The 23,843-nt window shown below is 46.6% G+C and overlaps 1 protein-coding gene across 1 annotated transcript in view; it reads left to right on the plus strand.

The window, feature by feature from the left end:
* The window catches only part of TOP1 (DNA topoisomerase I), a 349,577-nt gene that overhangs the window by 170,285 nt on the left and 155,449 nt on the right, over positions 1–23,843 (plus strand). Inside the window, exon 4 of the mRNA XM_029612494.1 lies at positions 12,602–12,800. Within this exon, the coding sequence (XP_029468354.1) occupies positions 12,602–12,800 (199 nt within the window). The remainder of the gene's footprint in view (positions 1–12,601; positions 12,801–23,843) is intronic.

Consider the following 23,843-nt stretch of genomic DNA (forward strand, 5'->3'; position numbering starts at 1 on the left):
CAGTTTTTAAAATTGTTTTCCATCCCTTCAATTCCTCCCCAACTGCACTCCGGCTCTTGGTACGCATAGGCAGCACATAACATTGAAGTTTGGTTAGGCTGCTGTGGCATATTGGCCGCGGATCTTCTTCAACTCTTGAGTTGCTAGTAACACGAGCATTTTAAAAACTCACGGGCCAGCTGTACTGACCACTGAGTGTAGAAGATCAGCACATCTTGTTTGTGAATTTTAAAAAATATTTGTATGTGCAGACTGCTGCATGCATGATGAGCCTGCCTACCTTTACTGTTCCCTCTTCTATTACCACCCCCAAGCATACTTCTGTTCATCTTATATCTGCTTGTGTGGGGTGACCTTGAGCCACAGTAGCTGTTCCCCACAGTATTCTGCCTCCCTCTTGCTCTGGCATGAGTTTCCTGTGTACAGAAGAAAACACATGGTAGAGGACCATGAGTACTTCAAGCAAGTTCTGGCCCACAGTCCCAGTGCTCCATGCACTAGAGAGGAGTGTAGGGAGAATTGGAAGGCCAGCAACCATTAGTGCCCGGGATAATAACTGCTTCTCTTCAGCAACTAGTGAGATGGGTTCATTCGAGCCCAGAGCCCTTGTGCTTTTCTTTCCTTGTCTCCCAAACTGAAGACCCTAGAAGCAAGAGTATTTTTAAAATTCATTGTCTCCCAATGCCTCTATCTACCTGCAGTTTATGCCTGTAAAGGCATTTCCTAGAGCAGAATGTATCCTCTGTCCGCTTTGCAGAGATCAGAGGGGAGTGACCATCGTTGTTGGAGCAGGAGAGGACAGAGTTGCCTGAATCAGCATCTTGTAGAAATAAAGCTGGAACAGTTGCTGGTATTATTTTTTTTGCTGGCATTCTCCAGGGTTGTATACAGTACATTTCATATATTCTGTCCTGGCTAAAATAGTTTGGTGGTTGTGTTAATACTCTTGAACGTGTGAAAATAAAGGTAATTCCTTTATACTGGAATAACTTTTAATGCATATAGACTAGCTTTTGGGAACTGCACACCCTTGATTAGGTCAAAACAAAATTAGTAGGTAAAAATATAATGATGGTATCTGGAATATACATACGATTCAAAGCTTACATTACAGTGGTGGCATGAAGGGAAGAGGATATGTTTAGCAGAGTGATAAGGTTACAGAAGGCAGCCAAATGATACCTGGTAGTGATTTAGAAAGCTAATGTCTAAGTCTTTTTATATCTGTTTTGAATGATTATTTTAATTTTGAATGTCCTATGTTGTTGGATAGTTCTGAATTTCCCATATTGTATCCTGGTCATAAGGTCATTGATGCAGTGATCTCATCCTGAAAAATGTTCTCCCATTGAAGGGTTGCCTTTCTCTTTTTTTGTGATATATTTATCTGTATGTGTAGGTTTATATTTGTCTTTAACTTCTGGTCTATTTCATCATTGTAGCATCCCTCTTTACATTTTCTGCCCCAAATAATATACACCAGAGGAGGAGTTTGAATAAGATACCCTTGTGCTGAATATCTTTCCCATGTGAATAACTCTGGGGTCCTATGAAATGTTCTGGCATTGCTTGCAGCGTGATGTCTGGCAGGATATTTTATTTTATTAATTTATTAACTTGTTCTTGTATTCCACAATATCTTAATACAATTATTCAGAGTGGATTAGAGTCAAACATAACAATTTCAATCAACATTGCATATTCTCAGCAACAAATAATAAATGCAGATCTTTTACCAGTTGTTTCTTTCCGAGGTTGTTAGCGGCTTGCTTCTTACTAGTTTTTGCTTCAGGTTAGTTAGCTGCTGGAAAGCTAGTACTGAGGGAGCAGGGAATATTTCATTCAGTGAGTCAACCTCCACGAATAATGGCTAGAGATCTTTTGTGATGTGTGTTTCTCTAGCTTGGGGGTAGGGCAGTATGTTTATTACAAGGGGCAGTCATTCTATGGTTTTTCTTTTTTCTTTTTTTTATATTGCAGTAGGTTTGCCCTGGCTGTGTTGACAGAGTCTTTCTGAAGATGATTTTAGGGTTGTAACTTTTTTGTTTGAAGGATTTAGTCAGGATTTTGAGGTGCTTGTTCCTGTCTCTTGGGTCAGAGCACATTTGGTAGTACTGTGTGGCTTAGTTCTGGATAATGGACTCATCATATATGCTGTGACCCCCTTTAAATCCTAAACCCATCTACTTCCCCTTTACACCACCATTGTAATGTAATCTATGATGTACTTGTATATTCAGATTGCATCATCCTATGTCTTGACCTTGTTCATTTTGTTTTGACCTGGTGAAGGAAGTGCACTTCTCTAAAGTTAGACAAGAAATGTATTAAATTAGTCCAATAATAAGGGACCATTGTTCATTTTTTGACCTTTATTTCCATGTATTCTATCCACAGTTCTCTGTAATGCGACTTGCAAAGTCCCTAAAATAATTGAGACAGAACCTAGTATCAGGGCATGAAATTTCATCTGCAGTAATCAAAAAAAAACAAAAACAACCCAAACACTTGCCAGACTTGATCACCATCACCCTGAGGTGTGTTTGGAGGTGCAGGGAATTGAGGAAGTTCAGTCTGGATATTCAGTTAATGTCTTCAGGTACATATGTTAATAGAAATTACCATATAGGTACAGATGTATCTTTTGTGCAGTTAAGCGACTCCAGTAAGGTTAAGAAAATGGGCAGAGAATCACCTTGTTGGAGCCATCTACCTGCACACCGGGTGAACAATTTTCAAAGAAATTGCCCCCCCCCCCCCTTCAATGTGGCCGAAAGTAAGCATGTACTTTTGGCTGCATCAAAAAAGGAGAAGGGTTAGGGAGGAGCAAGGAAAGTACATGCAGGGATTTCATTTTGAAACATACTTTGCATCTGCAGGAATGTACGTGCAGCGTCCCCTGCTGGCTCTAAATTTTTAAAAAGAATCTTTGGGGAGTTTCCCTTTGAAAACCTGCAAGCAGCATTGCCCCCCAAATGGCTTTGGGTACGTCCATGGTTATCCCAGGACAAGCAGGATGCTAGTCCTCGCATGTGGGTGACATCATTGATGGAGCCCTGGTACGGAAAACTTTCTGTCAAAGTTTCTAGAAACTTTTGACTGGCCTTGTGAGGCCACTGAGCATGCCCAGCATGCCATGATATTCCCTGCCACAGGGGTCTCTCTTCAGTCTTCATTTTTCCGCGCTGCCGTAAGCATCGCGGAGCAAGGAGCCTTGTGAGTTAATCTCACAGTGTTACTGACTAAAAAAGTCATATATTTCTCATTTTTTTCTCTCCCATAAGGGATCTCTCTCAGATTTCCACCAGCTAGTGAGTAATCTTAGCCTCGTTTTTACTTTTGAGTAAAAACTTTCTCTCACATTTTCTTCCCTCTTTTCATCGACGGCTGTCGACAGAAAATGGCTTCCGATTTAAAAAATGTCCGGTTTGTAAATGGACAATGTCCATAACAGATCCACATCTCGAGTGTGTTCTCTGTTTAGGAGATAAACATGATGTCTCAAACTGCCCTCAATGTGCAGAGATGACTCCCAAAGGAAGAAAACTTCGACAAGAGAAGATGGAACATCTTTTTCACCTTCAGCTTCTTCCTTCTGCTTCAACATCAACAAAATCGTCCCCGGTGGGGGTTTCAAAGCGAATTTTGTTGAAAAAATGTCGTCTGGAGGGGTCTGGAGATCATCCATCGACATCGGCATTGTCCAGGTCAGTGATCACACTTCGAGCAAAACATCGGCACCGACATCAGCACACACCGACTCCATCGACACCTCTCTCGCCGGAGGAACCGACCACTAAACGGCTTAAACCTCAGGAAACTCCGCTAACCTCTGCGCCAGGGCCTATACCTACTTCGGTCGAACCTCCACAGGGCGCTGTGGAGAAAGTATCGACGCCTTCACCGCCACCGCGATCAGCTGCTCTGTCTGTACCAGCTGTTTTGCAGGAATTGTCAGACTTTATCAGACAAGCGGTACTCCAGGCCCTTAAAGAACAGACGCTTATTCCGGCGACTTCGCCGATGCCGGTGCCATCACCGATGCCGGTTCTTGAACCGATGCCGGTACCCTTACAGATGCCGGTGATTGCACCGAAGCCGGAGACTACACCGATGCAGACGACCCTGTCGATGCCGGTACCGATGCCGACGATTCCATCGATGCCGTTACCTCCACCAATTCCAGTTAAGGTGACGCCGGCACGACCACCGAAGCTACCGACGCCATCTTCTATTCCAGTGCCGACACCATCAATACCAATCTCACCGGGGGGACCCGGGACATCAAGAACTGGCACTCTACCAACTTATAATGAAGAGATTTGATGAGGTGGTCTGTGCTCTTCCTTCCAAACCTGGGAAAGAACACCCTGAGGAGTCACCCTTTGATGACCCACAACCAAGTCCTTCAGGGCTTCCTCGGCCACCTAGAACCTCTCCAATTTCTCCACTTAGACAAGATCCATATGATACTTGGAGTGATACACACTCAGATACCTCATCTGAAGCTTTCATGTCGGATCCTTCACCACCGGATCCAAGGAAAAAATCTCCACCAGATTTATCATTCACAACTTTTATCCAGGAAATGGCTGACACCATACCTTTCATTTTGGTCACAGAGCAGGACGTAAGGCAACAAACATTGGAGGTTCTCCAATTTGTAGACCCTCCAAAGCAAGTGGTAGCCATACCTGTCCATGATGTCCTTCTGGACTTACAACATCGGATTTGGGAACATCCATGCTCAGTGCCTGCTGTTAACAAATGAATGGACACTACATATTTGGTACAGTCTACTCCTGGCTACCAAAAATCACAGCTTCCCCACCAGTCAGTAGTGGTAGAGTCTGTGCAAAAGAAATCCAAGAGGATAAGGCCACATTCTTCAAATCCCCCAGGTAAAGATCACAGGTTCTTCTATCAAGGAGCCAAGTTAAATTCTAGGATATCCTCGTATCAATTATACATGACTCAGTACCAAAGAAATCTGTGGAAGCAGATGCAGGACTTTATACCATCGCTTCCATCACAACATCAGGAAGTAGCCCAGGCAATTATCCACAAAGGGCTGGAGGCAGGCAAGCATGAGGTCCGTGCTGCCTATGGCTGCTTCGAGACAGCATCTAGGATGGCTGCATCAGGTATAAGTGCAAGACGTTGGGCTTGGCTTAAAGCCTCAGACCTCAGGCCTGAAGTCCAGGACAAATTAGTCGACCTCCCATGTCTTGGAGATAACCTCTTCGGATCCAAAGTACAGGATGCAGTTGCTCTATTAAAGGAGCACACTGAGACCCTGCGACAGCTTTTATCAGTTCCGCAGGATCCACCTGCCATCTCGAAGGCCTCAAAGGAAAGACCCTAGAAGACCCTTCTACCAGCAGAGGCGGTATTACCCTCCAACAGCTAGGAGCAGATCTTCTAGGCCGCAACAGAGAACTCAAACTAGACAACCTAGGGCGACTAGGCCTCAACCTCCGCCACAGACAGGACCAGCAGCAGGCTTTTGAGGCCTTCCCCAGAGACCGAAGCCATCTCGCCAATCCTCATCCAGAGCTTCCGGTAGGAGGTCAAGATCCTCCTTTTACAACTATTGAATTCAAATAACAGACCAATGGGTACTTGCAATAATATCTCGAGGTTACCAACTCAACTTCCTCTCAATTCCAACAGATTCTCCTCCGAGACCTATATCTCTAACCGAAAATCACAAAACCCAATTACAAGTAGAATTATCCACCCTTCTGAGAGCCAGAGCAGTAGAGCGGGTGCCCCGGACTCAGCAGGGCAGAGGATTCTATTCCTGTTATTTCCTCATTCCAAAGAAAACCGGAGGCCTACGTTCCTTCCTAGACCTCAGAAATCTCAACAAATTTCTGAAAAAAGAAAAGTTCAGGATGGTTTCTCTAGGCACCATGCTTACACTTCTTCAAACAGGAGATTGGCTTTGTTCTCTGGATCTTCAAGACGCTTATGCTCACATTCCAATATTCCCTCCTCATCGTAAGTATCTGCGCTTCATGGTGGGTCATCAACATTTCCAATATAGAGTACTACCATTCGGTCTTGCCTCTGCTCCCAGAGTATTCACAAAATGTCTAGCAGAATAGCAGCACATTTGCACAAGGAAAGTGTCCGTGTCTTCCCATATCTAGATGACTGGCTCATCAGAAGTCAATCTCAACAAGGAGCTCTGGCTTCTCTGTCGAACAATTACTTTACTTCACTCCATGGGTTTTCTCATCAGTTATCAAAAGTCCCATCTCATTCCTTCTCACCTGCTTCAATTCATCGGAGCAGAATTGAACACCATCCTCTCAAAGGCCTTTCTACCCGAGGATTGGGCAGAGACACTTTCCCTATTGGCAAACTCGCTACATTCAAAGAAACAAGCAACAGCTCATCAGTTTCTAACCTTACTAGGCCACATGGCCTCCACAGTGCATGGTACTCCTATGGCACGGTTAGCCATGAGGGTAACTCAATGGACATTAAGATAACAATGGATCTAAGTCATTCAACCACTGTATTCTCCAATTCAAGTAACCCACCAGCTACGTTCCTCTCTACTTTGGTGGGCGAACATTGCCAATTTGCGCAAGGGCCTACCCTTCCAACAACCCGTCCCACAAATAACGTTAACTACAGATGCATCCACTTTGGGTTGGGGAGCACTCATAAACAATCTCCAAACCCAGGGTACTTGGACAAAACTTGAAGCAACATTTCAAATCAATTTCCTGGAACTTTGAGCTATACTTTATACGCTGCATGCGTTCAAGGACTGCCTTTCACACAAGACTGTTCTGATCCAAATGGACAACACAGTAGCCATGTGGTACATCAACAAACAGGGAGGTACGGGCTCGTACCTCCTTTGTCAAGAAGCTGCACAGATTTGGGACTGGGCCCTAACACACTCAATATTTCCCTGGGCCACTTATCTGGCAGGCATTCACAATGTAGTGGCGGATCGACTCAGTCGTCAGTTCCAACCACATGAGTGGTCCCTGGATCCCTCAATAGCGACCAGGATATTTCAAAATTGGGGACAACCAACAATAGACCTCTTTGCGTCACACCTGAATCACAAAGTGGACAGATTCTGTTCTCTACACAAACAGAAAAACCAGCCAGCCAAGGATGCCTTTGCTCGCCTTTGGAATTCAGGCCTTCTATACGCGTGTCCTCCGCTACCACTCATAACCAAAACTCTAGTGAAGTTACAACAGGACAAGGAGTCCATGATACTCATAGCCCCATATTAGCCTCGACAAATATGGTTTCCCACACTTCTAGACCTCTCGATCAGGTATCCCATTCGCCTGGGTGTAGCTCCCTCTCTCATAACTCAGAATCAGGGTCGGTTGCACCATCCCAACATTCAATCCCTATCCCTGACAGCATGGATGTTGAAAGCTTGATTTTACAACCACTCAATCTTTCAACCAATGTATCTCAAGTGCTTATAGCTTCACGTAAACCTTCAACTCGAAAGAACTATTCTTCAAAATGGAAAAGGTTTACTTTGTGGTGCAACCAAAAGAGTATAGATCCTTTCACCTGCCCCACAACTTCTCTACTAGACTACTTATGCCATCTTTTAGACTCTGGTCTCCAAACTTCATCTGTAAGAGTCCATTTAAGTGCAATCTAGGCTTACCATAACAGGATGGGAGATGCACCAATATCCAAACAACCTCTTGTCAGCAGGTTTATGAGAGGTTTAACTCAACTTAAACCACCAATTCGGCCACCAGTAACAGAATGGGACCTGAATCTGGTCTTAACAAGACTCCTTTCGAACCCATGAATTCCTGTGATGCATGCATGCATTCTCCTTTCGAACCCATGAATTCCTGTGATGTTAAATTTCTCACATGGACGACTGTCTTCCTCATAGCCATTACATCGGCTAGACGGGTTAGTGAGTTACAAGACTTATCACGTACTCACCCTATACAAAATTCTTAAATGACAGAGTGGTTATCCATACACATCCAAAATTCCTCCCCAAGGTAGTTACGGAATTCCACTTGAACCAATCCATAGTTTTACCCACATTCTTTCCAAGGCTTCATTCACACCAAGGAGAACAAGCCTTACATACCTTGGACTGTAAGCGTGCGGTAGCATTTTACTTAGACCACACTGCAGCCCACAGGAAATCCACTCAACTCTTTGTATCTTATGATCCAAACAAACCAGGTAAAGCAGTGGGGGTAAACATACTCTATCCAATTGGCTAGCAGATTGCATACAGTTTTGCTATGAAAAAGCAGGCCTTCCTCTCCAAGGACGAGTAAAGGCGCATTCAGTGAGAGCAATGTCAACCTCAGTAGCATACTATCGTTCAGTGCCAATTCTTGACATATGTAAAGCAGCAACATGGAGTTCTCTTCACACCTTTGCAGCTCATTACTGTTTGGACAAAGAAGGACGACAAGATTCAGTTTATGGACAATCTGTCTTAAAGAACTTGTTTCCAGTTTAATCCCAACTCCTTCTACATCCAATCTGCTGTGATCTTCGGCTGCCTCATTTTCAACAACAATACTTCACTGTTGCTTCACTACAAAATGACTCAGCCTCTAGCTTGCTAATCACCCACATGTGAGGACTAGCATCCTACTTGTCCTGGGATAAAACAAAATTGCTTACCTTGTAATAGGTGTTATCCCAGGACAGCAGGATGGTAGTCCTCACGAAACCCACCCGCCACCATGCAGAGTTGGGTCCAATACGTTTTATTATTTTATTTTTGCTAAAGCTTATTGCTACATACGAGACTGAAGAGAGACCCCTGTCGCAGAGAATATCATGGCATGCTCAGTGGCCTCACAGGGCCAGTCAAAAGTTTCTAGAAACTTTGACAGAAAGTTTTCCGTACCAGGGCTCCATCAATGATGTCACCCACATGCGAGGACTACATCCTGCTGTCCTGGGGTAACACCTATTACAAGGTAAGCAATTTTGCTATATCCTGGGTAGTGCCCTGCTTTCTTCCTACTTTTCCTCCTCACATCATCTCTATCAGTCTTCTCCTCCATAGCTTCTCTTTTCTGCCTCACGTCTGTGCTCTTTCCCTCCACCACTGTACTGAGCCCAGCCTTTCCTCTCCACATCCTCTTTCCCACTTCTACTTTGCTCACTCCATCTATTCCGTTTTACCTCTTTGCTCTCTTCTTTCCCTGACGTTTGCTCTCCCTTCCTCTCTTCCTTTTTTACTCTGTCTGTCCTTTGTGTACAGTCTGTATCTCTCCCTCTTTACATTTCCCCCTTTTCCCTTTTGCTATTGTATTGTAGCTTGATACCAAGCTATAGGCACAGTGTGAGTGGGGAACAGAAGGGCGAGGCACCAAGTGCTTCCTTTAAGTGCTGCTTCTCCTTATGAGTTCTATTCATTTTACGGTTCTTTGTTTTTCATATACATCCAAAGCTTTTATGCAGTATACTGAAAAGATTAGCTATTGTAATAAAATGAAGAAAAAAGTTTTCAAAGGTATTTTTTACTTATGAACAGGTCACTTGTATTTAATATTAACAGTCAAGATCAAAGACTAGGGTACTAATAATGTTTCTCTATTATATGTGGCATACTGCAAATATGAAGTTGCCATAAAATTTTTTTATCCTCTAAGAGTCCTTTCCTTCTCTCTTGCCCAAAACCATCATGCGATCACTTTAAGAGGACTATTTTCAAAGCCATTTACCCAGATCTGAATATAATCCCCACACAACCCGGTTAAAAGTATGTGTAAGGTTCCATACTGCATGTACTTGAGCAGTTTACCAGCAAAAATCTTACCTGCAGAAAAAATATACGTTCGGCTTTGAAAATAAGCGTGAGACATTTTGGTCCCAAGTTGGTCCTCAGTTCAATTTTATTTCATAATGGAGACATTCTTGTCCCTCGCAGAAGATTGATAAGATAGGCTCCTGACGAAGCTTCACAGGGAAACCTCGGTCGTTGTTGAGCCCTTTGAATTATATGTGTTTTTGAACTGTTCATCAGATACCATCGTTTTCAATTTACTTGCACTGTGAGCCCTTTGATTTATAGGTGTCTTGAATGGGTATTTGATACGACAATATCTTTTCTAATTTTGAAAAATATTTCTTACAGAAAAGCACCGCAAATGATTGAGAAGACCAAGCGATCTCACTTGCCATAGGTTAACACTGTCTGACTTGCTGATGCGGTTCATTGCAAAAAGAACACACATATAAATAACTCATATAACATAAATATATTTTTATTTTAAAAAAAAAAAGCAAAAGAAAAAAAAATATAGTAAATCGCTGAGAAATATTTATCCAGTAATTCATTAGCTTGTGGATGGGCTACACCTTTGAGTAACTTATTGATTTCCCTTTTTTGTGATATTGATTGTTTTTGGGATTTCTTCGCTCTTTTTTTCGTTCTGTTATCTCCAGTTGAGACAGGCCAGTAGATCTTCAAATCAAATCAAGTTACTTGGAAACTACAGGAGAATATACGTCCTTCAGAAGAGCTCAGAGATGACCTATTTTGATGGCTCTCCCATTCCAATTTGACTTGCGATTTAACTTATCAAATTCTGGTTCACTAAATTATCCTAACTACAGATGCCTCCAGCCTGAACTGAGAAGCTCACTTTAAAGGGTTTCTCATATAAGGAACTTGGTGTGCTCAATAGAAAAGGTTGCACATCAACCTCTAGAGCTACAGCTAGTTCTGAAAGCACTAAAAGCTTTCATAAATCAGATAGCCAACAAAATTATCCTGGTCATGTTCTGCCTGACCAAGCAAAGAGATGCAGGCTGTATCCTCCCAGTATCAGAAGACTCTCAAGGTGTGAAACTGGGCTATCTCTCAATAGACAACTTGTAAGAGCCACGTATCTGAGAAGAAAGGAAAATATCCCAACAGACTGTCGTCATCTTGACCTTCATGAGTGGTCTTTGGGCCAGATGTGGAGTAGAGCCACCTTGAGATAGATCTGCATGCAACAGTAATAAACAGAAAGGTACGCATTTTCTGTTCCAAGAAAAAATTGGAAAGTAGGATAGCTGCAGACCTTCGGGACCGGTCTTCTGTACATGCATCTTCACGTACCTCTGGTGACAACAACTTTGATAAAACTCAGAAAAGAATGGGGATCTATAGTACTAGCAAAGTTTTGGCCAAAACCGATCTGGTTTCCATTCCTGTGAGATCTAATCAAATCGGGGGTCTTGCCTATCCCTATTCACTCAAAAAAAAGGGATTGTTACACCATCTCCATAATTGATTATACCACAGCAATGGTATGTAAAATGCCTTGAACTTCCTGGCTGGAAAGGCATGGCACAAATAAATGATGCTAATGATACATCTCAACATCCACTCTAGACCTCATGGCCTGAATGTTGAGGAAAGCACAACAAAATCTCTCTGTCTGAAAAGGGTGTCTGGGATCCCTAGTTTTCAGGAAACAGTCCATTAGAATGTCTAATGGTTTTAAATGGAGGAGGTTTGCAGTTTTGTGTTAGGCCATTATGTCTCATTTCAAACTGGATAGCAGATTGCATCTCCTTGTATTACACTCTGGCAGGCCTCACCTTAAGAGGAGCATGTCAAGGCATGGTGACATTGGTTGCCCACCTAAGGTCTATCTCTTGGAAGGCTGCAATATGGAGTTCATCCCATGTATTTATATCCCATTCATGTTTAGACCTGGCTCCTCAATGGGGTAATGGGTTTGGACTAGCTATTCTTCATGGCCCCATTGAGGGATTAGAGCCCACCTCCATTCCCTCTAGGTCCCATTATATTACTTTGGGTTGTCTCAAGTGCTATAAATGGTAAAATAAAATGCTTAAAAGCAGAAAGCATTTGCCCAAGGAAACCTGTTTTCCCTGCCAGTTGGAGTTCTGTTGGTATGTTCCCCTTTTTATTTTTTTTGTTGAACATAACCCTTAGCTAGGGAATCCCACTTGTGTGACTATGATGAACTACTTGTCTTTTGAGAAAGCAAAGCTGCTTACCTGTAACAGATGTTCTTTGAAGACAGCAGTTCAACAGTTACACAAACCCACACCTCCCCCCTTCCCTTTAAAAGTAGTTCTCCCCAAGTCAGAACCGAGGGGAGACGTGGAGCCACAGCAGCCTTACGACTTTTCTAAAAGGCCCTGGAAAAGATGTCTGCTTACTGCTGAGCAAGGTCACATGTCTCACTTGCACCACTAGTGAACAGCTGTCTTCAGAGTATACCTTTTATAAGTAAGCATCTTTTTTTTTTCTTCTATCTTTTTACTTTTAAATTCACAGCATCAAAGAAATCTGTAACTTCAGCTATTGAGCTTATTGAAGATCCTAATCTTATAGAAAATTGTCTGCATTCCAGAATTTCTTCAACTCAGTTAAGATTTAGATTGTTTTACTAAAATGCTCTTCTAAAAGTGCACAACACTAGATTTTGTTTTCACCAAATGCATTCTTGGAAGACTATTGCTAGTAAAAATTATATTTTCTGGTTTGAGGTCTTTAAATTTTGGCTCTTTTTCAGTACTTGGTCTCTGGACTTCAGAGTACACTAGAAGAAGTGAACTAACTAGGCCCTCTTTTTGTCTCCTGTAGTGAGCACAAAGATTCCATAGAGAAGAAACACAAAGAGAGAGAAAAGGAGAAACAGAAGGATGGCGGCTCGGAGAAACAGAAGGATGGCAGCTCCGAGAAACATAAGGATGGCAGCTCCACAAAACACAAGGACAGTGGCTCGGAGAAACATAAAGACAAACACAGAGAAAAAGATAAGGAAAAACGAAGGGAAGAAAAGGTTTGTGCTTTCTTTAGCTTCTTTCCTAATATTGACATGGCAACTTGTTGACTAGTGATGTAATCAGTATCAATTAATAATGAAATTTCTATTGAACTTTGACATATTACATATCACTGATGCCATCACTGGTCACTATCCAACTGACTACTTGTGTCAGTCCACTGAAGAACAAAATAAAATACAGATTTTTGAAAAAAAGAAAATAATTATGATTTAAGCAAAATCAGCATGCAGCTTAACTACATAACATGACTAAAGTTTATTTACTTTCTAAAAATATGACATTTAGTAACAAATTGCTAAATGTATTTAAATACAGTAAGATAAACTGGCAAATGTCTGACCTCTGTTCGGTAACTTAGAGCTTAAGAAAGTATTCAAACCCCCTAAAAATTCAGCAGATTTGTGTGACTTACAAATGACACTTAAACACAGATTATTCCAGACAGTATGTTTATTGCAAACCAGTATGCTCTTAAAGTAAATTTTCAAAGTCCTTATTTCTATGCATTTTTTGTAAAATAAAATTAAAAACTGAAAAATGCATAAATATTCAACCCCTTCAGACTAGTACTTGGTAGAACCACCTTTTGCTGCAAAAACAGCTTTAAGTCTGTTGGGGTAAGTTTCTACCAGCTTGCACATCGGGAGTGATTTTTGTCCATTTTTCCTGGCAGATTTGCTCCAGGTTGTTCAGTTTGGTTGGATGATGCTTATGGGCTGCAATTTTCAAATAGTGACACAGATTCTCGATTGGATTGAGATCTGGATTTGGACCCGGTCATTGTAGAACATTCATCTTGTTGTTCAACCATTCCTGTGTTGCTTTGGCCTTGTGCTTGGAAGTATTGTCCTGTTGAAAGGTGAACTTTCGCCTTAAGTTTTAGTTACTGCAGGACAACCTTCAGTCTGTTAATATCTCCCTATATGTTACATCATCCATCTGTCCTTCAATTTTAGCTAGATGCCCAGTCCACACTGAGGAAAAGCATCCTCTCAATATGACGCTGCCACCCCCATACTTTACAGTTTGGATGGTGTTTGCTGAGGAATGGGCAGGGTTAGGGTTTGCGCCACATATAGCATTTTTAATTTTGGCCAAAAAGTTTTATTTTTGTCTCATCTGATCACAGAACCTTATCCCACATTTTAACCGGGTCACTCTGATGCTTTTTTGACAAACTCCAGTTTCCTGGCGTGTAGCCAGATGGACTCAGAACGAATGGGTATAGTATCCACGTGCTAGCAGTTGGAGACGGATCTGACGTCAGCACGGGCGTATATATACCCCCACAGGAAGCGTAGCAACTTAGTAATTTCCGTCTCCAAAGCAGTTTGGAGAGCCTGCACGCTCGCTGAGCATGTTTTCCAAATCTACTTTCTATTTTCTACTTTCTTCAACTAAAGCTTCTACAGCATCGAGCCCCGCACTCCTGCGGTGATACCCTAAGGTCCTTCCCCCAGTAGAGTTTCCCGGGGTGATTTCCGTGATCCCCCGGAGGTCTAAGTCCTCGGTCCGGTGGCCGAATCGCGGCAGGGACATAGCCCCCGGGCGAGGTTCGGGTGAGGCATACGAGGCGCCTCGGTCCCGGCGTGGACGAGGCAGCGGGTGCATATCCTCAAACGCGGCGGTGAAGGTACTTGCCCTCTCCCCCCACAGCCGGAGACCGCCCGGGTTCCAGCCGGGAAGCGCCGAGGATCAGGTAAGGCGTACATCTCTTATTTCTGGTCTCCGAGGAACAGAGGATCGGTGGCGTGGCACGCCGTGGAGGGCGCCATTTTGTGGGCCTTGTTCAGGTATTGAGCGCCCGTAATAGGCGCGGCTCTATCTCTCCTTATGCGTATATTGCCTTATTGCTAAGAGCATATTGAGTGCCACTGAGCGTGTATTGCTAACCGCATATTGCTGAGAGCCTATTGCATGCCATTGAGCATATATATTGCTAACTGCTTCTTGCTGAGAGCCTATTGAATGCCATTGAGCATATATTGCTAACCGCATATTACTGAAAGCCTATTTAAGGCCATTGAGCGTATATTGTTCACCGCATATTGCTGAGAGCCTATTGAATGCCATTGAGCATATATTGCTAAACGCTTATTGCTGAAAGCCTATTGAATGCCATTGAGCATGTATTGCTAACCGCATATTGCTGAGAACCTATTGAATGCCATTGAGCGTGTATTGCTACACCGCATATTGCTGAGAGCCTATTGAATGCCATTAAGTGTGTATTGCTACACCGCATATTGCTGAGAGTCTATTGAATGCCATTGAGCGTGTGTTGCTAAACCACATATTGCTGAGTGCCTATTGAATACCATTGAGCGTATATTGTTAATCGCTTATTGCTGAGCGCTTATTGAAAGCCTTTAAGCCTGTATTGTTGGCTGCATATCGCTGAGAGCATATTGCATACCATTGAGCTGTTTTCATGACCGCCTAGTGCGGAGGACATATTATTATTATTGTGCGCCTGTTGTCTTAAGCGCCTACTGCTGCCGCATATTATTGTTATTGCGCGCCTGTTGTATTAAGTGCCTATTGCTGCCGCATATTATTATTATTGCACGCCTGTTGTATTAAGCGCCTATTGCTGCCGCATATTGTTATTCTTGTGCGCCTGTTATATTAAGCATATATTATTGCCGCTTCTTTTTCAATGGAACAGAACGCATCAGCGTCTTCAGCGGCGGCGCCGCCTGCCTCAGGTATTAAAGCCCTTGGCCTCTGCTCTGCATGCCAGCTTAGAGCCACGCACAGTGAAGAGCCAGACTCCCTATGTGCCCAATGTGAGGAGGCCGTGGGACCCTCGGGCCAGGACCCGTCTCAGCCACGGTTTGCCGACAGTTCCCCAGGGGCTACCCCGGACTTAGCGGGCAGTCTCGACCAATCGGGAATCCCGGGGGATCTTGTACCCCGGCGATTAGAGGCTGCTTCCATTTCCTGGGTGCATCTCTTTAAGGGGATTCATGCCTTTGTACAGATGCAGACGGCTTCTCGTCCAGGCCCTGCGGTTCCTGCTGTTCCAGCTGTTCCGGCAGTTCCTGTTGTTCCTGCGGTTGCTGCGACTGCGGCGGCTGCTGTGGCTGCCTCTGCGGTGGCGGCTCCTGCGGATCCTGTTCCTGGACCCTCACGCCCTTATCGTGAGCGGGTCCTCCCGCCGCTGGACAGTCCAGATCAGTCAGACGAGGAGGTTTCACCGGATGAGTCCGAACTCCCGGACGAGGGGGAACTTCCCCCAGGGATTGAGCCATATAGAACCATGAGGCGTGCCCTCAGGTGGACGCCTTGATTAGCGCTCTGGTCAAGCGCACTACCATTCCAGTTGAAGGGGGGACGGCCGTCAAGGAGCCTCATGACCGGCGACTGGACGCCATTCTGAAACAGACCTTTGAGGTGGCAGCTCTATCTTTGCGGATCGCGACCTGCTGCACAGTGGTGATGCGTGCCTGTTTGTCACAGGTTAGGAACAACGCTCCAGCAGCTGACATGGAGTCAGCTCTTTCATTCCTCAGGATGCTGCATCAGACCTAGTCCGGACAACAGCTAAGGGGATCTCATCCTCCGTAGCCGCCAGGAGGCAGCTCTGGATCCGGAGATGGTCAGCTGATGTGCCTTCAAAGACACGCCTCACCAGATTGCCCTTTAAGGGCTCTTTCTTATTTGGCAGCGACCTTGATAAACTGGCCAGTACATGGGGTGCCTCTCCAGTGCCTAGACTGCCGGAAGATCGGTTCAGAAGGGGCCAGCGTGCCTTTCCAAGGCCCTCCAGGGGCAGGAGTTCACAGCGCTTTGTTCCTTACAGGAGTCGCTACCAGGCACCACGTCCTCAGGCCAGGAATCAGTCCTTTCGGACCAAGCAGCGCAAGAGGGGAGCAGGCCCGGGCTCAGGTCCCGGCCGCGCCTCACAATGAGAATCCGCTGATTCATCTGGGGGACAGAGCCATAGGGGGCAGGTTAACCCTCTTCTACCCCAGATGGGTCGAGATCACGTCGGACCAGTGGGTCCTCGCCATTATCCGAGAGGGATATTATCTGGACTTTCATCGTCTCCCTCCGGACAAGTTTGTGGAATCGTCATGTCCCATACACAAGAAGGCAGCATTGGAAGCTACCTTGGCAAGGCTCCTGTCCTTGAATGCTATCATCCCAGTGCCTGCCTGGGAAGTGAATTCTGGACACTATTCCATTTATTTCATGGTACCCAAGAAAGGGGGCACCTTTCGGCCTGTCCTGGACCTCAAGTCCGTCAATCGATACTTACGGGTCCCGAGGTTTCGCATGGAAACTCTGCGCTCGGTCAAGACTGCAGTACAGCCAGGAGAATTCCTCACGGCATTAGACTTGTCGGAAGCCTACCTGCATATCCCGATCCATCCGGATCATCAGCGCTACCTACGCTTCAAGGTTCTGGGTCACCACTTCCAATTCCGAGCTCTGCCCTTCGGATTGGCCACGTCACCGCGGACCTTCACCAAGGTGGTTGTCGTGGTAGCAGCGGCCCTCAGGCGGGAAGGAATTCTGGTCCATCCCTACTTAGACGATTGGCTGATCAGGGCGAAATCACGAGAGGAGTGTCATCGGACAACCGACAGAGTGATCGCCCTTCTGGAAAGCTTGGGCTGGGTAATCAACCTCAGCAAGAGTTGCCTACAGCCTTCCCAGTCACTGGAATACCTGGGAGTACAGTTCAACATGCAGGCAGACACAGTCAGTCTCACTACCAAGAGAAGGTTGAAACTTCAGACGCGTATCCAGTACTTGATGGGAGCCAGTCGGCCCATAGCTTGGGATTATCTGTAGGTTCTTGGTCTCATGGCATCCACCCTGGAAGTGGTACCTTGGGCAAGGGCCCATATGCGACCTCTACAACACTCCTTGCTCTCTCGCTGGAGCCCTCGTCTACGGAACTATTCCACGCATCTACCGCTGCCGGCCAGAGTCCGGACACAGTTACGGTGGTGGCTGCAGTCCAGCCACATGAGCAAGGGGTCGAGGATGTCCTCTCCCACGTGGACCCTGCTCACCACAGATGCCAGCCTGAGCGGCTGGGGAGCACACTGCGAAGGACTCACCGCACAAGGGCGGTGGCGCGGAGAAGAGTTAGCGTGGAACATCAACCGTCTAGAGGCTCGGGCAGTCTGATTGGCATGCCTTCGATTTGCTCACAAACTGAAGAACAGAGCAGTCAGAGTGATGTCCGACAACGCCACCACGGTGCCATACATCAACCGTCAGGGCGGAACCAGAAGCCGACAAGTATCTCTGGAGATCGCCCCACTGATGGTTTGGGCAGAGGCGAATCTTCAGGACATCTCCGCCGTCCACATTGCCGGGAAGGACAACACCACGGCAGATTTCCTCAGCAGAGAACGTCTAAATCCGGGAGAGTGGCAGCTGTCACCCACAGCCTTCCAGATGATTGTGGATCACTGGGGGATCCCGGACATGGATTTACTGGCGGACAAGTCCAATGCTCAAGTACCCAGATACTTCAGCCGCAAGCGCGATCCGTTCTCCCACGGAATCGATGCCCTGGTTCAGCCGTGGCCTCCAGGGACTCTGCTATACGCCTTTCCTCCGTGGCCTCTGCTGGGCGCCATCATCCACAAGATTCAGAAACACCGGGGCCTAGTTCCTCTAGTGGCAGCAGACTGGCCAAGAAGACCCTGGTACGCGGACATGAGACGACTTCTGGCAGGGGAGCCTCTTCCCCTGCCTCCTCTCCGGGACCTTCTACGTCAAGGTCCCATCCTCCACGAGGATCCAGCTCAATTCTCTCTTATGGTCTGGCCATTGAGAGGGCTAGACTGAAGAAAAGAGGTTATTCGGAGCCCGTGATAGATACGCTCCTCTGAGCTCGCAAGTTTTCCACATCCCTCACCTACGTAAGGATCTGGAGAGTATTTGAAGCATGGTGCGACACTCATGGCACCAACCCACATGCAACCACAATCCCTATTGTGTTGGATTTCCTGCAGGATGGACTTCAGAAGGGTCTCTCCCTCAGCTCCATCAAGGTCCAGGTGGCTGCGCTGTCTTGCTATGGTCCCAGGAGGGATGGCAAGACTATCGCCAAGCACCCAGATGTTTCTCGCTTCCTGCAAGGAGTCAAGCATATTCGTCCACCACTGAAGTGGCCAGTGCCCTTATGGAACCTCAGCCTTGTTTTGGATTTCCTCGCGGGATCCACCTTCAGACCCCTGCGGGGCCTGTCTCTCCGTTCTCTAACCTTGAAGATGGTGTTCTTGCTGGCTATCTGTTCAGCACGCCGCATCTCAGAGCTACAAGCACTGTCCTGCCGGGATCCATTTCTCAGAATCACTCCGGAGGCTATCCATCTTCGCACTGTTCCCTCCTTTCTACCGAAAGTGGTTTCACAGTTTCATCTTAACCAAACCATATCCTTGCCTACCACGGTGGGTTTGAAGAAATCTGAAGAAGGGCGTTTATTACGACATCTTGATATTGGCAGATTGCTGCCCAGATATCTGGAAGTGACACAATAACTACGAAAGACGGACCATCTGTTCGTCCTGCACAGCGGGAAAAAGCAAGGTGAAGCGGCCTCGCGGCCCACCACCGCCCGCTGGATTAAAGAAGTTATCAGAGCAGCTTATGTGGAGGCTGGGAAGTCTCCGCCTCTACAAGTCAAGGCTCATTCTACTAGAGCACAAGCGGCATCCTGGGCGGAATCCAGGATGCTGTCGCCTGCAGAAATATGTAAAGCGGCGACATGGTCCTCCCTCCATACCTTCTCCAGATTCTACCGTCTGGATTTCCAGGCCAGGGAGGACTCAGCATTTGCGAGGGCAGTATTACATGGTCCTCAGGCAGCCTCCCGCCCAGGCTGGGAGTAAAGCTTTTGTACATCCCATTTGTTCTGAGTCCATCTGGCTACACGCCAGGAAATGTTGAGATTACTTACCTGATAATCTCCTTTTCCTTAGTGTAGACAGATGGACTCAGCATCCCGCCCAGCTGCCTGTGTACATGGGTTTCACCGATTCAAGGTAAGCCATGTCATCTGTTTTCATAAGAGCGTACACTCTACCAGGTGTCAACGCCTTCCGGCTGGGAATGCTAGTGGTCTCCAGCTATTACCAATCGGTCAGGGGAATCCTGTTTCACTTTTCACTGAGTGCCCGTACACACATCCATAACAGCTTTTGCAAGGAAGATTACTAAGTTGCTACGCTTCCTGTGGGGGTATATATACGCCCGTGCTGACGTCAGATCCGTCTCCAACTGCTAGCACGCGGATACTATACCCATTCGTTCTGAGTCCATCTGTCTACACTAAGGAAAAGGAGATTATCAGGTAAGTAATCTCAACAATGTGCTTTGATGTGGTTTTTCTTCAATAATGGCTTCTTTCTAACTGCCCTCCCATGCAGGCCAGTTGTATGCAGAGCTCTTGATATGGTTGACTGGTGCTCCTCCTCTCCAGTCTCAGCCACTGAAAATGATTGTTAGCCTCTCTGTGGCTTCCCTCACAAGTCTCCTCCTTGCTGAGTTTTGAGGGATAGCCTTGTCTAGTCACTGTCTGGTTGTATGATGCAGCTTCCATGCCCTCAAAATTGATCAAACACTGCTCTCTGGGATATCCAAGCATTTGGATATTATTTTGAGTCTTTTCCTATCTAGTGCATGTCTGTAACTTTATCTTTAATTTCCTTGGAAGGCTTTTTGGTCTTCATTTTCACAGCTTTCCTTCAGATTCACAGGTAGAGTCCAATTGTTAGGGCAATATCTCTCTGTTTAAATTTAGAGCTTCCACAGCACATGGGTTGAATACTTATGCAAGCAGCATTTTTCAATTTTTTATTTTATTTTACAAAAAATGCAGATAAATAATATGACTGAAAATTTACTTTAAGAGCATACTGGTTTGCAATAAACGTACTGTCTTGAACAATCTGTGTGTCATATGTAATCCACACAAATGTGCTGACTTTTTAGGGGATCAAATACTCTTGCAAGGCATTGTACACCTGGGTTTTACAGATTGCTCTGACTGCTAAACCTTAGTATAAGCATTGGGTGTCATTTTGGAAACTCCTCTGATATTTAGTAGTTATATGGCTACCTACTGGTAAAGTAGATGGCCAGATGAGTTTTATAGAAACCTAGAATCAATTCCCAATTTATTTTCAAATCTTTATATACCAATTCATGTCAAACTTATGAATAATATTAATATATCAAGGATCATCATACTGGACAAATACAGGCACACAACAAATCTATTCAATAAACTCATGATGTAATAATCATTTTATCCTATTCCAGGTATCAGTCTTAATGTATATATTTTTTTGAAAAGTGGATTTTTTTTTTTTTTTTGCACTTTAAAAAAAAGATGCTGAGAAACAACATTTCCTAGCGTGTAGCAGATGGACTCAAAACAAGTGGGTATAGTGTGCTCGTGCTAGCAGTTGGAGACGGATCTGACGTCAGCACGGGTACATATACCCCCGCAGGAAGTGCAGCAATTCAGTAATTTCCATCTCCAAAGCAGTTTGGAGCTACCTCACGCTCGCTGAGCGTTCTTCCAAATTCTAACGACTAAATTCATAGAAGACACCTACCTGAAGCCGAGCCCCGCACTCCTGCAGTGATACCATTCGGTCACTCCCCCAGTTGAGTTTCCTGAGGTGATTTCCGTGGTCCCTCGGAGGTAAGTGCCTCGGTCCGGTGGCCGGATCGCGGCAGGGACCTAGCCCCCGAGTGAGAAGGGCTCGGGCGCGGCTTGGCCCCCGAGCGAGACGAGTTCGGGCGCGGCCTAGAGGCAGCGGGTGCACCTCCTCGAGCGCGCCGGTGACGGTAATCACCCTCTCCCCCCGCAGCCGGAGACCGCCCGGGTCGCAGCCGGGAAGCGCCGAAGACAAGGTAAGGCGTACATCTTTTCTTGTTGGTCTCCGAGGAACCGAGGAGTAGCAGAATCTGCCTACGTGGCAACCGCCAAGGGGGTCACCATTTTGCCTGTCTGCTCGCCAACACCTTCTGTCCTGGTTCGTCACCGCGCAATAGGCGCATGTCGCTACGGGCACGTTGATAGGCGCATGTTGCTACGCGCATACTGTTAGGCGCCCGTTGCTGAGCGCATACTGTTAGTCGCCCTTTGCTAAGTGCATGCTGTTAGGTGCCCGCTGCTAAGCGCATAGGCACCCGCTGCTAAGCGGCGCCCGCTGATAGGCGCACGTTCATAGACGCACGTTCATAGACGCACGTTCATAAGCGCACGTGGACAGGCGCACGTGGATAAGCGCATATTGGTAGGCGCACATCTTTCGCGCATATTACAAAGTGCAGACTCTAGCTGAGTTAACAGACGAGATGGAGCGTAAGAGAGCCCATGCGTCGGCGGAGCCGGCACCTCCAGAATCAGGCATAAGCCTCTGCTCTGCATGCAACCTCAGAGCCACACAGAGCGAGGAAGCAGACTCCCTATGTGCCCAATGTGAAGAGGCCCTGGGAGTTCCAGGCCAGGACCGGTCACAGCCCAGCGTACTTGCCAGTTCCTCAGGGAACACCCCGGACCTAGCAGGTAGCGGGGAGCTGCCAGGGAACCCGAGAGACCTGGTGCCCCTAAGGCCAGATCCGGCTTCGCTTTCCTGGGTGGAATTATTTAAGGGGATTCATGCCTTTGTTACAATGTAGGCTGCGCCCCGAATGGGTCCATACGTACCGGATGACCCGGCCCCTGGACCCTCAAGGCCTAGGCACGGCCGCTCGCCACCCGGAAGCCCCACTTATGGGGATTCAGCTCTCTCGTTTCTCACTGACGCAGTCTCCGATCTAGTCCGTACGGCAGCCAAGGGAGTATCATCCGCAGTGGCAGCCAGGAGGCAGCTCTGGCTACGTAATTGGTCGGCCGACTCCTCTTCCAAAACACGTCTCACGAGAATGTCCTTTAAGGGATCCCTCCTGTTCGACAGCAACCTCGAGAAACTGGCCAATAAATGGGGCGCCTCTCCATTACCCCGTCTACCAGAAGGCAGGCCAAGGAGGAGCCAGCGCCCTTTTCCTAGACCATCCAGAGGTGGAAACTCTCAGCGCTTCAACCCTTACAGGACTCGCTACCAAGCACCTCGTCCGCAGGCCAGGAACCAGTCCTTTCGGACTAAGCGCAACAAGAGGGGAACCGGCTCAGGTTCGGGCCCCGGCCGTACCCCACAATGACAATCAGCCGACCCATCCGGGGGTAGCAGCCATAGGGGGCAGGCTAACCCTCTTCTACCGCAGGTGTGTCGAGATTACCTCGGACCAGTGGGTCCTCGCCATCATTCGAGAAGGGTACTACCTGGACTTTCTTCGGCTCCCGCCGGACAAGTTTGTGGAATCTCCTTGTTCACCCCTCAAGAGGACGGCACTAGAAGTTACTTTGCAGAGGCTCCTGTCCCTAAAAGCCATAATCCCAGTGCCTGCAGGGGAGATAAATTCTGGGCATTATTCCATTTGTTTCATAGTGCCCAAGAAAGAGGGCACTTTCAGGCCCGTCCTGGACCTCAAGTCAGTCAACTGACACCTACGGGTCCCCAGCTTTCGCATGGAAACTCTGCGGTCTGTCAAAAATTCAGTACAGCCAGGGGAGTTTCTCACATCCCTAGATCTGTCGGAAGCCTACTTGCATATCCCAATCCATCGGGATCACCAGCGCTATTTACGCTTCAAAGTCCTGAACCAACACTTCCAGTTTCGAGCTTTACCCTTCGGGTTCGCCACCGCACCGCGGACCTTTACCAAGGTCATAGTAGTAGTGGCGGCGTCCCTCAGGAAGGAAGGAATCCTCGTCCATCCCTACCTGGACGATTGGCTGATCAGGGCAAAGTCACCGGAGGAGAGCCACCGGGCTACCAACAGAGTTGTAGCTCTTCTGGAAAGCCTAGGATGGGTAGTAAACCTGAACAAGAGTTCCCTACAGCCTTCTCAGTCGCTGGAATACCTAGGAGTCCGATTCGACACCCAGGAAGACAAGGTCAGCCTGACCTCCAAGAGAAGATCAAAGCTCCGGAATCGCCTGCAGGCCCTGC

Source organism: Rhinatrema bivittatum, chromosome 8 (genome assembly GCF_901001135.1).
Source record: "Rhinatrema bivittatum chromosome 8, aRhiBiv1.1, whole genome shotgun sequence".
NCBI lineage: Eukaryota > Metazoa > Chordata > Amphibia > Gymnophiona > Rhinatrematidae > Rhinatrema > Rhinatrema bivittatum.